The sequence below is a fragment of the Lytechinus variegatus genome, chromosome 13 (genome assembly GCF_018143015.1).
Source record: "Lytechinus variegatus isolate NC3 chromosome 13, Lvar_3.0, whole genome shotgun sequence".
NCBI lineage: Eukaryota > Metazoa > Echinodermata > Echinoidea > Temnopleuroida > Toxopneustidae > Lytechinus > Lytechinus variegatus.
This window is the reverse complement of record NC_054752.1, coordinates 22,708,546-22,724,846: the sequence shown is the minus strand read 5'-3', so window position 1 is coordinate 22,724,846 and position 16,301 is coordinate 22,708,546. Positions and strand designations below refer to the sequence as shown.

The window sequence follows — 16,301 nt, the reverse complement described above, 5'->3', positions numbered from 1 at the left end:
ATTACAAGTCTAAGAACAAAATCGGAAAAGGACACCTTTGACCTTTTTTTTTTTGCTAACAAATTCATTACAATTTTATACACAAGATCTGACAAATGTATGCTTATTCAAAACTGAAAATATGCTGTGATAACGATGGGAACTGTGTAATGAGAATGTTTGTGTCCTTGTGTAGTGATCCGAATAATATTGAAATTGAGGGTGGTGTGAAATTTCAATTGACATCATTAGATGCGACTGACTTATCGAGTGCTTTAGTGAAATTGACCTACCGTACGCAAAATATTTCTTGCTGAATTGCTTGTTCTTTTTTCATATTTTGTTGCTGGCTTTCCATACTGTAGTAAATTTTATTTTAGTCTGCACAGAATACACATCAAATAAAAATGAATAAGTAGTCGGTGAAAGTCTGTGTCCCTTTTAAATAAAAAAATATTTATTCTAAACCAGAATTACATATCTTGACCTTTAACACTTCATTGGAAATTCAAACCAGTCAGCACTCTTACATGAACACTATTCAATGCTCTTTGTGGGTGTTTCATAAAGCTTTTTGTAAGGTAAGAGGGACTTTAAGAACGACTGATGATCCTTTCTTGTGGTACTGTAAATGGTTTAGCACCTAAGAAAGGATCACCAGTTGTAGTAGTCGCTCTTAAGTTATGAACAGCTTTATGAAACGGCCCCCAGGAATAGGGTATGAAGTGCCATTGGGTGGCAAATGTTTCATAACATGCTGTACCGGGGGGGGGGGGGGCTGTTTCACAAAGAATCGAGCCTGACTTAGGTCCATACTTAATGCCCAGTAGAGCATGTCTCGGGCATATCGGAGTGTCGATTGTATGATCTGACTCGATTCTTTGTAAACATCCCTACCAAGAGGGGGGGGGAGAATCCACTGGCATTGATCATGCTTCAAATAATTCCACTCCTGAAATTGGCATTTGATAACTACTTTGCTTTTATGTAAATTTGATATGAAGTAAAAGTTACAATGTAGCAGCGTGCATTCCGGATCAGAAGCCATGTCACAAATTAAAACATGCCCTTGTGGGTTCAAGTATGGAGTATGGGAAAGTGAGAAATAAATAGAGTGTATAAAAGAAAGAAGAGATCTACATGTAAATCCCGGGAAGGGGGGGGTGCAGATTGGAGAAGGAACAAGGTGAGAAGAGTAACAATCAAGAGGGCAAGTGCAGCCATTTAGACAGGGAAAGGGGAAATGTGGATAGTGCAGTAGTGGGCAGAGATGTGGGAGAAAAAATGAAGGGGAATGCACATGGGCCAAAAATACTTCAGAAGGCAGTTATTGTATTTGCTCTAGGTGAGGAATTTAAGAATTTATCAGCAAGACGAAAACCTCTACATGGGTCTAAATGTCAAGTAAACTCAAGTGTGATGGGCTATTTCACAAGTCATGACAGCAATGCCCCTTACATTACCATAACTTTCAAGTCAAACAAAATGTGACCTGAATCCCAAATGAACTTTTGACTATATAATTACTCTTCATGGAATCCTCTTTATCATTTCCTCAAATGTATTAAAAATTCATGACATGTTGCAGAACAAGCTCCTTTTTTTTAAAGCGACCTTTCATTGACAAATCATGGGGAAATCAAGGCTTATCTCAGAACAGAGAAGGGATTCTACTCGGCTGCATGCCTGGGGGTGTTATGTAATAGACGCCGGCATGTCTGGGAGGTCTTGAGAGCAATAGACTAACCAACCAGATGTAAACTGCGTGTTTTCACTTTGAAACATGTAACTTCATAGGTTATTTATTTTGGTTTAGAAATCATAGGACCCGCCATGAGTCTAGGAATTGGGAATTGTTGGAAACTGGAACTGCGATGATCCGAAGTAAATAACCATCACGAGTTCGGTCAAATTCGTGCTTTCCGAACTTTTATCGCAGTAGTCTGACGGGCGCTCATGACGGACGGATTATATTATGCAAGTCAATTGGCCTTTTGCAAATTTTGTATATCCCCATGATTTGTCAGTTGCTTGGCCCTTTAAACAGATCACTACCCAATTTTAGTATTTCTTGATTTAGACTTTATGTAGACTGCTATGCCTTGAATCTCAAAGCACTTCAGGCGAAACAGCTTTGCCAATCACTTAGAACAGATCATGATCTGTTTTATTTGAAATGCATTGCTGTGAGTGGTTCAAGTCCACTGGTGTTTTCCCATCTGGCATGCAGTTTTACATCAAGTTCATCTCATAAAACTGTCCAATAATAACCCAAGCTTCATGAACACTGGCAAAGCTAAATAACATGTACAAGGATTTTGTGCCTGCACATTTTCAAGTAGAAATTGGGTGTTAATCGGGAAGAACTTTGCATTGTAATTTGGTAACTGATCTCAAAAACTTGGATGGGTGTGCTATCTTCTCTCAATGCAAAATATGGCATATTTATGCTGCATATACGGCAGAGTGCTTAGAGACTTCTGACAAAGTACCTGTTAGTATTAAGCTCTATATAAGGAAGTATAATTACTATTACTATCATATTAAAAATTATGACTATTTATTCAGAAATGAAACTTGAAAAAATAAATTGTTGCAAAACTTTCCAATAAACACAGTACACTAATGAGTAAATTTCATATCTTTTAATTGAATTAAATTAAAATTGTTGTTTTGCCATAATTGAGTCGAGTGGATGTACATGGGCTATCTTAATAATTTAATAATCACACTTTTTTTGTTTGTGTATGATTACCTAGCACTGGTCAAATTTGATGGAATCGCTTTGGCATATCCTCTTGAATAGAATCTGTAACACTTATTGACACCCCCATCCTCCCCCAAAGAAATCAATGCCTGTCTTTGTTGATGAATCATAAACTCTCACTATAATCCACCAGACGGTCATTGACTATTATCCATTTTCCACTGGTCTTTATGAAACAGGGTTCCAAGATTTTAAAGCATGATCCAAGAGATTTAGCAGCACTGAAATCAAAGCATTATTCTCCCATTGCTTCAATCTTGAATGTAAAATATAAATTATATAGGACTTTCTGTAATTGCACAATGCAGTTCTTGTATTCTAAGCGAAAACAGTGACAACTCTTCAAGCACTTGCCTTTCAGGTTGAATTGTCAAATTTGGTGTTGTCCACAAGTCACCCTCCCGATTTTAGTTTACAGGAAACTTCGCAAGTTCATGTTACCGATGCAGGGGATTTCTTCTTTCAACATGTGGATGTCTTCTCACAGACCATGCACAATACCCTAACCTGGTATATACCATCAATGACTTACAAACATGATACTTCGTAAGTATGCGATGTCGCAGAGCGTCTGGTGGGGCTATCGATGCTCGTCTTGTTGATGACATAGTGGATCACAAACTCTCGCTATAATCCGCCAGACGGTCATTGACCATTTTCCACTGGTCTGGTTGCCAATGGTCACTATGCAACATCACTGATTGGCTATGGTTTTGGGCAGCCCTTCTCAATCGGTCATTGACGGCCACTAACCTCATGCACCATACTCACTGAGGATCAGGTTAATAATGGTCAACACAAAAATTACAGTGAAATCATCGACTCGCTTCAAATGGTGACGGTGGTAGCCCGACAGTCAATGGTGACCCCTGACCTCATGTGTCACTGAAATTCTACGGTCTACAGTGCCCTCATAGTCCAGCTATGATGATGATACAGATGCCTTCTTGGCCACAAGGTTCTTCCACGGATCTTCTAACATGGATTGCTTGAAGTAACGCTCTATGACTGATGAGTTGCCACCATGCTGACCTCTCTGGTACGGACTTCCTCCCTATAAATGGAAGAACAAGCAAGAGATGCATTAATGCATAGAATTCTTTAAAAATTGGTAAAATTGGACTCTGGATATGTGAAATATTTCTTCACTTCTTGCAAGTCTTGTTGTAACAAGAGTACATGACATGTGGGCCTTCTCATAAATGAATAATAATACACGCGTTGATAACTTGATGCATTGCAGATGCCAATCAATTCGGACAAGAAAATTATGAAACAACACACACTAAAAGTAAACATCGCATTCTGAACAGTAAACCTCCCATGAGAGTAAACTTCCTTTGTTAATTTCTCAGTATTGAAACATCAGGCTGTTTACTATAGCTATTATTAGACAAATAGGGAGCAATTTTTTTTTCATTCTGTTTTTTATTTGTAACTTGCAATGAATCACGGCATTGGTGGACTTCCTTTAATTTAACATTGAATTTAAATTCATCACAATTTTCAAGTGAGGGCGAGGCTCTGATGATGTTGAAGCTATTTCCAACGCATTTCTATACTACAGTTATGAAAGATAAGTGTACCGGTATTCAAAACTTACCGAGAATCTTTTCCTGTTGTGAAACTGCTGATGACCCGACGGCGTAAACTGGACACCGCCCCCTCGTCCGCCTCCTCGCCCCCTTCCCCACCCCCTGGAGTCCCTCCTCTGGTAGCCCCCTCTCCCTCCTCCCCTGTTGGGCGATTCGTGGGGAGAAGATCCCGCGTTCGGCTGATAGGGCGACTGCTGGAATGATGGGGTAGAGAATGGGGAGTTGTTGTGCGAGGGGTACCGCTGACCTGGAATGATGCCTCCACCAATCATGGGAGCCTCACCTTGTTGAGGAGTGAAGTAGCCATGCCTAAGTATTGAACAGAGGTTGATAGAGAGGGGGAGAAAGAGATATTAGGGAAATGTCAAATTTTGATAAGAAATCGTCAAGGAAAACTCTGCAAATTGTTGGGCCAGCCGACTGCCAGCCAGAAAATTGAAATCATGCAGTGTTTTACTTGTCTGCCCACTACGACGATGTTGCACAACATCTTTAAATTACAAAATCCGAGATCATCGTGGTATACCATAAACATTGGCAAAAAGTTCCTCCAGTTTTTAACAAAACTTAAGCATTACATGAAAAAAATCAAAAAAATTTTAATCGTACTAACAGAAAATGCAGAATTATCACTGCACTTGATGTTTATTCTGTACAAGGAATCTTGGCTTGCAGAGTATCCTTGCAACTCCTGGCTAAAGGAACACTCAGCCACAGTGCATTTGTATACCCCCCCCCCCCCCATCATCAAAAAATATAGGCAGCGAACAGGATGAAACTTTACTGTAAAATTAAATTTTAAACTAAGATGAATGCAAATCAGAGACCTAAACATTTTAATGAACAATAACATTTACTCTCTCATTCTTGAAGTGATTTTAAGTTTTTAACCTTCCTTGGCATTCTGTACGATTGTAATCTCTTCCCGATTTCACTTTCTTAAAGGGATGGTCCGGGCTGAAAATATTTATATCTTAATACATAGAGTAGAAATTTTTCTAGTTCTTGAATCTTGGAGGAAAAAAATTGAAAAAACCCATTTTAATATAATAAAATACAAAAGAACAAGTGGAGATGCGACATCATCAGCCCACCTTATCAGTAGAGGGGCACTGCCAATATTGGAGACTGTCTCCAATGTGGGAAATTATCTCCAATATCAGAGACTTTTGTAAAGAATTTGGGTATCCAATTTCAGAGACAGTCTCCAGTTTTGGAGACTAATTTCCTTTGTTTACATTTGCGGCAAGAGGATTACCTTGGCGGCAAATAAAAATGTGATAAGCAGATTCCTCATGAAAAATTACCCCTTTCCACCGTCTACTTTAAAAATTCACCGTCTACTTTTGTTTTGATAAGGATTTTTGTTGTCAATCACACACAAAACAAATGGGCTTCTGACCGCAGTGAGACATAATTTTGGGTGGAAAAAATCATGCTTTTGTTGGTGTTGTTTCTTTTGTCCTTTTGCAAAGGAAGTCTCCAATATGGGAGATTGTCTCCCCTATTGGAGAGAGTCCCCAATATTGGCTGTGCGCCTCTACTGCTTATGAATATTCATGACTGTTTTCACAAAATATTGCTAAACTTTAAAATTCAATAACTTTGTTTGTTATATCCCATTTTGATGAAATTTTCAGCATTTTGCTCAATGAATTCTACTCTATTAAGCTATAAATACTTTCAGCCAAGATGTTTAAGTTATTAAGAAGTTCTACTTCTAGGCCTAGCGTAAATTGAGATGATCAGCAGGGCACACTGCAGAGGCATGACCCGGTTCAGCAGCTTTTTCACTGTCTCGACGTTGATTGTTGACAAATTGACGCAGCTGCAAGCATATGTCGCAGCTTAATAGCCAGGATGCAGGAGTCACTCAGCGGTTCAGGTTTGACTTTGACTTTTTGAGTTTGAGTCTCCGCTTGCCTTGGCTTGAGGGAGTTGAGCCATGATAATGAAATTATTTATTTTTTCAATGTACTCTGAAAAAATACAAGTCCAGGATTTGTAGTGTGAATCAAAGCCTCCAATACACTACACAGAATTACCCCATAAAAAGTTGGCAGTGTATACAGCCACACGCGTGTGTCTTTACCATCCAGCCACACGCGTGTGGTTATATCCAGAACACATATCTGTGGATACCGCCACACGCCGCCAGTAATAACAGTAAAACACGTATGTCTGACCGTCTATATCACGATCAAAATAACCTCATTTCTTCATTAAATTCTTACATTCTAAACCCCTTTGATATCCTTAGATCGTTTCAATTTCATTCTCACCGTCTTCTCTCCTTGCTTTTCTTGTCTTGTTACAAACGGTCGTCTGTTTAACAGCAAATTCTCTTTTTCTACTTGTGTCGATTCTGGCTTCCTTCGCGGTGGCAGACCCATACAGCGCTAGCGCAGCGCAGTATAGTAGACATACACAGTTTGGGTTTTATACGTACGCGCACATAGCCTAGATTCAGTAGAGAATCGACACAAGTAGAAAAAGTGTGGAAATTTGATATTTAACAGGCGGCCTTTTGTAACAAGACAAGAAAAGCAAGGAAAGAAGACGGTGAGAATGAAATTGAAACGATTTAAAGAAATCAAAGGGGTTTAGAATGTAAGAATTTAATGAAGAAATGAGGTTATTTTGATCGTGATATAGACGGTCAGACCTACATACCGCGGTACGTGTTTTACTGTTATTACTGGCGGCGTGTGGCGGTATCTAGGTGTTCTGGATATAACCACACGCGTGTGGCTGGATGGTAAAGACACACGCGTGTGGCTGTATACACTGCCTAAAAAGTTGGCAGTCAAAATATAAGCGAGCGGCTACATGCACTGACCCTCGGCCTGACTGTGACAGATTTGTCCGCGGGAGATCATAGCCAGGAGGCGTTCTGGGGTAAAAATCATAGTACTATTCGTACCTTTTACCCCCTAACGCCAGGCGCTTGCAGGTATAGGGCCGCACGTCGGAAAGGAAAATGCAACTATACAAATGCACCAAACAGCGCCTTATAATTTGAATCTGACGTTAACACTTCTGTACATGGGTATAAATATCGGTTAGGAAAGTTTGGTATGTTTGGTAATGAAAGGGAACAAAAATCGCAGAAATGGGATGAAGAAATAAAAGTAGAAGAGAGTTTCCTACTCACATTTGTTGTCTTCGCCATCTTGGATCCATTGTTAATGCAACCTAGTTACGTGACGCTTATAGAGGGCGGCAAAATCAAGTGCTAAAATGTCCCGCTTCAACCACTGAACCAGGGGGGTGTTTCATCAATATTGTCACGCGACAACTGTCAGCGCTGATAGTTGTCGCGCGACAATATTGATGAAACACCCCCCTGGTTCAGTGGTTGAAGCGGGACATTTTAGCACTTGATTTTGCCGCCCTCTATAAGCGTCACGTAACTAGGTTGCATTAACAATGGATCCAAGATGGCGAAGACAACAAATGTGAGTAGGAAACTCTCTTCTACTTTTATTTCTTCATCCCATTTCTGCGATTTTTGTTCCCTTTCATTACCAAACATACCAAACTTTCCTAACCGATATTTATACCCATGTACAGAAGTGTTAACGTCAGATTCAAATTATAAGGCGCTGTTTGGTGCATTTGTATAGTTGCATTTTCCTTTCCGACGTGCGGCCCTATACCTGCAAGCGCCTGGCGTTAGGGGGTAAAAGGTACGAATAGTACTATGATTTTTACCCCAGAACGCCTCCTGGCTAGGAGTCCAGGGGGGCGTTTCATGAAAGGACTTGTCAGACGTTTCATCCGACAAGTCCCATTTCATCCGACAGTTACCATAGGAACAGTGCCTCTTAGCCAATCAAAATCATGGAAAGATGTCAGATCTGACAACTTGTCGGATGAAAATATTGATGAAACGCTCCCCAGGCCAGGGCAGACAACACGCCAAGCGTCTGACATGTCCGATATCTTTCGCGTTCAATAAAACCCCAAATACATTCTCACCTGTGTCCTCCAGGAGGGCCCATCGAACCTCTATTTTGATCTTGGTAAGGAGAGAATCCTGAATTTCTTGACGGTGTACCTCCGGAATATGGATTCATGTGGTAGTTGGGTGTCCTTGACATGTTGAAGTGATTTTTGGCTTTATTTTTGTTACAAGAGTCAACACACGGCTTTCCGGATGAACGATCTGCGCATGTGCAGTGATGAAGTTGTCGATTAATAATAGCTGGATTTGCCGATCGCATTTTGTTTGGTGGCTTGGTTCAGGAATGTTGGGCAAAATCCCGGGGGGGGGGGCACTTACATTGACGAGTGGATACCATGCGCGACCCCAAAACACGTTAAAATGATGTCTTTTTCACTATAGGGCACGTTGGGGGCACGTTACGTACGTAACGTGATAAGGGTGTCAAAAACACGAAAAATATGAAGAAAAAAAGGGTATCTATTTCGCTAGGAAGATTACGTGTTTAGGGTCGAGTTTGCGGGGATGATAAAACAAAATTAAAATGTTTTATAAAGGATGTCCTTTTTGCCCCAACACTTCGTGTTTAGAGTCCGATTTGCGCGAGGTGTAGAAGGTGGGGTCGTACTAAACCAAATAAGGTAAAGCCGACGACCGAAGGACCCGTAACAATAAAACATTCCTTTACTTGTTTAGAGGTTCATTTCAGGAATATTTGCCAAGAGTATCGATTTGTTTCCTATACTTGTTAAGGGTAGGGTTTCACACGCCAATACTTGTTAAGGGGTGCATTTTCAGAATATGGAAATAACGTGTTTAGGGTGCTTTTCGAGACCCCATGGTCGCGCATGGTATCCACTCGTGAATGGAAGTGCCCCCCCCCCCGGGGCAAAATCAAATCAAATAGAAGTAAAAAACATTAATGTTTCCCTTTTCTTTGAGGAGTCAGTCACTGAGAAAGGCTTTAGGATTAGGACTGTACCTGTATTTCCAAGGCCTTAAATCCCGGGGAATAGGAGATACTCCCCGACACATACGTTTTGGAGGGGGGGGGGGGGCGCCGCGGGCAGGATGTATCATCCCCGCCCCCACCACTTTCAAGACGGAATATAATGCTTTATTTTTTCTGATCATCAAAATGATTGATACTACTGTGAATGTGCATGTGGATTCATCTTTAAATGCAGCAAATGTAAACTGGTATAATTTTGCATTCCGAAAACGCAAAATTTAATTTATCAATTCTCACAAGAATTTGTCGCGAGTCTGTAATCCCTTTAATATCTGCAATATCGTGAAAGTATGGTTAGAAGTCAAAATTATTGTATGATAGAATTTTAAGTATGACTATGACTTTGATGACCAATTATTAAAAAAACACCGTTAAATAGGCCTAAACACTGGCGTGAATGGGGGGGGGGTTATTAATAATTTATACAAAAATATAGGCCTATATACGATGAGCCATTGATGACATTGACCAAAATGCTGTTTATGAAACACTGAGGCACGTTAATTAGGCTATGTATTAACGGTTTTTTATATGATACTTTAAATCACATTAGTTATAACACAATCGAACAAATATTTAAAATGAGAATTTTGCCTTAAAAAATGAAATGTCGCATCATCTTCCAATATAATCTTTAATACTATTATTAAAAGAATCTTTCCTTTCTGCAATTTTTCCTTTTCATTTACATTATTGTGCTATTTTTACGTTTTTGGAAGCCTGTGGTGGCCTATACATTTCATAATGAACCCCAATTCTTGATAATCATGATCCCATTTGGTTTCATTCTCATCTCACCTTTAACCAATGGTCGAGCAAATGCGTTTCGCTTAAACAAATCTTGGATGCTCTATCCTCATTTGCTTTTTATTTTCCCCTTTCTTCATAAGGTTTGCGTTATAGATAATTAATCCTTTATTACCTCTGTTACTGTAATATGCATACAATTACCTCAAACGATCGAATAAACTTTGTTTCAAGACTCGCTCACTACGCTCACTCGCCGCAATTCTCGTATAATTACACACTCCTTTAAAGACGACTTATATCATCATTCTGTAAGTCGCTCAACTATTAACAAATTGCTCGCTCGCATTTAGAATGATTGATAGATTATTACCATAACCTTTATTGGACCTTTATTGAAAAAATGTGATAGGCCTTAAAGCTTGTGTATAGTTTTGGTAAATCCACCAAAATGCACCTATCACTATTCCAATTCATTGCTAGCTAATATGAATGGATATGCCCTATAACAGTTATGATGTGGAGGATATGAACTGAAAATGTGTTTTACAGGATAAATTTTGCGATTTTACATGGAAATTTAACTTGATCGGGTCACCCGATCAAATTAAAATATCTGTGTGTTTTTGTCTTTCAATTAAATCCTATTCCAAATCTTGGAATGGGCTGAAACTTTCAAGATATGTTCTTTGTCTGTAACTTTTGGATATCTAATCACTAAATTTATAAGATAAGTGCTTGAATGCCCATTTTTAAAATTTAAAACAAGCATCGCCGAGAGAGGGCGCTATATATCCAAGATTTGAATATTTGAAATTTTCTCAGAGAAGTGCATTTGGAAAAATATCTAACGGTCTCTACGCTTCAGTAAGACTGTCATATTAGATGATATTCGATTATCAATCACATTATAGATCCTTTACCAAAGCTATACACAGGCTTTAAATCGTCACCATGAATTCATAGATGAAAAAACTTATGTACATTATGTATCCCGGTATTCATAGCATGTGAAGTGAAAATTATATACAAAGCACCACTTGAAAGACGTTTTTGGACACCATTTTCTCTTTCAACTACTGAAAATTTGCTCGCTCGATAACTGTAATTCAGTAGTTTAATGTCAAAACAAATCCATTACAAAATAGCCATCGAAAAAAAATCAAGATATGCCTTCAACCAGGCCCCGAAGCTACCGCCATTTTGTTTAATCCATTAGAAGCTAAAATAAGCCCCCATTAATATTAATTTCGTACGATGCTCCCTCGTCAACTGTGGTTTTGTACGTGTATTAGACAATACGCACATCAGCGCAATGACAAAGGTCAACTTGGAAAATTCATTAATGTATTCATTTTGTTACGCGCTCGTGACGCGAAGGATTCAGCGAATCAAGCAAGCGCAAATCTGAGACGATACGTTGCGCTTTATAAAGTATCGATATCACAAGCGATATCACTTAAAAACAAAACAATGTTTGTATTGCGTCTTATAGGCCTATGCTAATTCTAAAAGGGAAGATGAAAAGAGTAGATCAAGTCGCGATTAGGTAAAAAGGTGGGGGGGGGGGGAGCAAATCATGGTTATTACAATGATGGTATTCATTTTCACTGGTTGAGTATGAATACTAAAAAAATAACTTTCACCACTAAAAGAGTAATTTCTTGTTAAAATTATTGGAGAAGTAAAAAAAAATAAAAATCTTCATGGATCCCCGTGCCTGCTTTCTTCTGGCGTCCGTTTCATAATGAATTACACTGAGCTATTTAAACATCGCTATTATTGTGATAACCGTGGGAACCTTGATTATGATTGGTATTCGTAGTTACCATACTAGTACTTGTAACTCATGATGAAACGGGCCCCAGTTTATCATGCTCAATATGTTTCCTGTCCCCTTTATTCTCCAGCATTTCTTACTCTGTTTTTTTTTTCCATTTAATCATTTTCCCACTCATGTTCTTTTGTGCCACCTTTCTCCTACATATGAAGAGCTCACTTTTAAAAGGGGTTAGGTCCATTTTTAATCAAATTTGATTTTTATGTCTTAATTGATTTTTAGTAGCTCTATAAGATGATACCATAAAAAAGTTGAAATTCCCATTAAAAAAAGTGAACTAAAAAAAGAAAATTCACTTTTTTCAAAAGGGGTTAGGTCCATACATAATTTTTCTGGAAAATAATATCTTAAAAAATATGAAGATAAGTAGATTTCTTTTATACCCAATTTTTGAATTTCTAATGGTAGGGTATCATGAAAATCCATTTTCGCATAAGAATATTGCAATATGGGAGAATTAAAAAAAATGATTTTCTTGGAGTGGCCCTAGCCCCTTTTGCTACTTAACTTTTCATATATTTCCTTCTAATTTTCCCACTTGTTATCTGTCTCCTGGGGAGGGTTTCATCAACATTTTTGTCTGACAAGTTGTCAGATCTGACATCTTTCCTTAATTTTGATTGGCTGAGAGTCAATGTTTCTATGGTAACTGTCGGATAAAAGGGAACTTGTCGGATAAAACGTCCGACAAGTCCTTTCATGAAATGCTCCCCAGGTTTCCAAAAATCTCAGCTTATTTCTCCTCCACCCCTTTGTTCCTACTTCCAACATCAGCTCTCTCACCACCCCCTAAATTATCTCTTCATAATTATGTGCCCCTCCATTTCTTTCTCATCTCTTTTCAACCCACTTCTCATCACTCTTTCCCTCTCTCGATCTCCGTCTCATTTTGAATTTTGCCAATTCCAAATCCCTTTCATTCAGTTAGCTCTGTACAAATACTATATGAACACAAATGAAAGACATGAAGGAATTCTCTGGTTAGTGGTGAATTTTATTAATTATCCAGAAATTATCAGAGGATTAAGCTTTACCTTTTTCTTAAGCGTATGTTAATAGTTTGAACCAAAAGAAATTTGTGTTTGTATGCTGGGGGGGGGGCACAATTCCCCCTAATTTTTGAAGCACTGAAAAGTGCCTTTTATGCAAGAAAATGCCCCATCACGAACGTGTACTGTGTCCCTTTCACCTGATGAGAACCTGTTTTAGGTAATACCAATTAGTGCTCTTCCTTATATGCATTTTTTACCCAAAAATGCCCCCCCACGTGTTCTGTGCCCTTCCATCTGAGAGCCAAAAGTGCCCCCTCGCCTTCTTGAAAGTGCCCTTACTTGAATAACTGCCCCCTTTTACCCAAGAAAAGTGCTCCTAAAGAATTTATTCTGTGCCCCTTTCACTTGAGAAGGATCTGTTTTATGGTCACCATGACGAGTGCCCTTTGAAACAAGAAAACAATATTTTAATTTCTCTGATACTTCTGAAGGAAATACTGTGTGCAAATTAAGTTTAATAATTCATGTGAGTGGGGTATATAAACAGTTTCGTACAGATGGGGGGGGGGGGCTTGCCCATAGGCGGCGGAAGCGGTGGGATAGGGGGACAGTCCCCCCTAAATTTTTTGTTGAGAATCTTTTTTTTTTGCTCGTCAATTTTTTTTCCTGCGTCCCCCCTAAATTCAGGTAGACCCCCCCCCCCTTAAAATTGTTGTGGCCCCCCTAAAATTGTGGTTGACAACCTTTTTTTTTGCTGAATATTGTTGTGGTCCCTTTTAAGATTTAGGTGGATAAATTCAGGTGGACCCCCCTAAATTTTTTGCCTTCCGCCGCCAATGCTCTTGCCCCCCCCCCAAAAAAAAAAAAATCAATGACCAAGAAAAACAAGAAAAAAGAAAGCAAAGGGTGAAATATATCATTTTGAATATTTTGTCAAAATCTATCACAAAATTGGACATTTGTTTTTAAAATGTCAAAATTTTGCTCGCTCGCAACTTTTTAAAAATTTCACATAAAACAGCATTTTCCCTGTGCCCCCCCACTTTCAAGCAACTTCAATCCGCTGCTCCTATTTGTATGTTTATAGCTTCTCTTTTTGCAACCAATTTTAATGAAAATCAATAAGAAATTTCATACGTCATGAATTTGGGTTGTGATAATAATTTTTTTTTAAATTGGACTTGGAAAAAAAAACCTTTTCCATCTTCATCACGTGGTTCCTAAGTCTTCAATGTTGAATAGTTGGATTACTTGAATGAAAACATCTGTTACACCAGTCCTGCAGATTGAAAAAAATAGAGAAAGAAAATCAATTAAATTGTCATGATTTATAAAACAAATGTTTGAAGAAAAGTGAGACTATGCATATATATGTTTCTTCAACACATACCATAGGAAATCTTACTTCTACTAATTATAAACTTGTACTTCTATAAAGCATATATATCACTTAAACATGTTCTCTGCAGTTTACATACCACTCTCCATTCTAACTACATGTACTCTTTGAAAAAATGACAGAGATTTCTTGTAAATATGAATATATAAATTAACATATGTAAATTATATGAATAGAATTAAAGTTGATATGTTTTGTTGCACGGAATATTTTGATCTGTAATTAAAAACGACAATAACTATAATCTAAAAACAAAATTTAAATGGGTTTTTCAAAGGCAGGTCTATTTGTTGCCAAAACAAGTGGAATGCCTCTGGCCGTCTCACCTGCATCACGCGGTTCAATATAGCAGCAGTGCTGACTTTGAATACTACTCTAACTCGCACAAGATGTTCAGTGATACATGGTTACTCTTATGTCCACTTTTTATGAACTAGACCAACAAACTTACAGAGATATGATGGTTATTTAACAAAAAACCCCAACATTGCCAAAGTTCATTGACCTTACAAGATCTTTGACCTTGATCATGTTACCTGAAACTCGAACAGGATGTTCAGTGATACTTGATTACTCTTATGTACAAATTTCATGAATCAGATCCATAAAATTTCAAAGTTATGATGGTAATTCAACAGATACACCCAATTCGGCCAAAGTTTATTGACCTTTGACCTTGGTCATGTGACCTGAAATGCGCACAGGATGTTCAGTGATACTTGATTACTCTAATGTCCAAGTTTAATGAACTAGACCAATAAACTTTCAAAGTTATGATGGTAATTCAACAGATACTCCGATTCGGCCAAAGTTCATTGACCCTAAATGACCTTTGACCTTAATCATGAGACCTGAAACTTGCACAAAATTTTCAGTGATGCTTGATTACTATCATGTCCAAGTTTCATGAATCAGATCCATAAACTTTCAAAGTTATGATGGTAATTCAACAGATACACCCAATTCGGCCAAAGTTCATTGACCTTTGACCTTGGTCATGTGACCTGAAACGCGCACAGGATGTTCAATGATACTTGATTACTCTAATGTCCAAGTTTAATGAACTAGACCAATAAACTTTCAAAGTTATGATGGTAATTCAACAGATACTCCGATTCGGCCAAAGTTCATTGACCCTAAATGACCTTTGACCTTAATCATGAGACCTGAAACTTGCACAAAATTTTCAGTGATGCTTGATTACTGTTATGTCCAAGTTTCATGAATCAGATCCATAAACTTTGAAAGTTATGATGGGAATTCAACAGATATCCCCAATTCGGCCAAAGTTCATTGACCCTAAATGACCTTTGACCTTGGTCATGTGACGTGAAACTCATGCAGGATGTTCAGTGATACTTGATTAACCTTATGTCCAAGTTTCATGAACTAGGTTCATATATTTTCTAAGTTATGATGACATTTCAAAAACTTAACCTCAGGTTAAGATTTCGATGTTGATTCCTCCAACATGGTCTAAGTTCATTGACCCTAAATGACCTTTGACCTTGGTCATGTGACATGAAACTCTAATAGGATATTCAGTAATACTTGATTAACCTTATGGCCAAGTTTTATTAACTAGGTCCATATACTTTCTAAGTTATGACGTCATTTCAAAAACTTAACCTCAGGTTAAGATTTGATGTTGACGCCGCCGCCGCCGCCGTCGCCGTCGGAAAAGCGGCGCCTATAGTCTCACTTTGCTTCGCAGGTGAGACAAAAATGTGAACAACCTCCATTATCAAAAATAATCACTAACTAGCTCACTCACTCATATAACCGCTGTAGTTTGTGTTTCTCTTTGTGGTCCAGGCACTGTTCTATTAGGCCTACTTCACCAATTATTTATCATCATCAATCACCTCCATGGAAATTGTCAAACTGCATCATCCTATTAGACAAAATGTAAAACAAGAACAAAATCGTAAATCTACAAATATGAAATATGAATATCACACTAAAGAATGAATAAAATGAATTTTATAAAATATAACTCATGAAAAATAAATATTGCTTTGTTT

General features: G+C 38.2%; 1 protein-coding gene across 1 annotated transcript; it reads right to left on the bottom strand.

Moving 5' to 3' along the window:
- Nucleotides 1-3,406: 3,406 nt before the first annotated feature.
- On the bottom strand, nt 3,407-8,530 carry LOC121426412 (protein FAM98A-like). Its single transcript, XM_041622706.1, has 3 exons — nt 8,323-8,530; nt 4,350-4,650; nt 3,407-3,800 (listed from the first exon to the last, which is right to left on the bottom strand). The coding sequence occupies exons 1-3, from the start codon at nt 8,442-8,444 to the stop codon at nt 3,669-3,671; spliced, it is 555 nt and encodes a 184-aa protein (XP_041478640.1). The 5' UTR covers nt 8,445-8,530; the 3' UTR covers nt 3,407-3,668.
- Between the last annotated feature and the right edge of the window lie 7,771 nt (nt 8,531-16,301).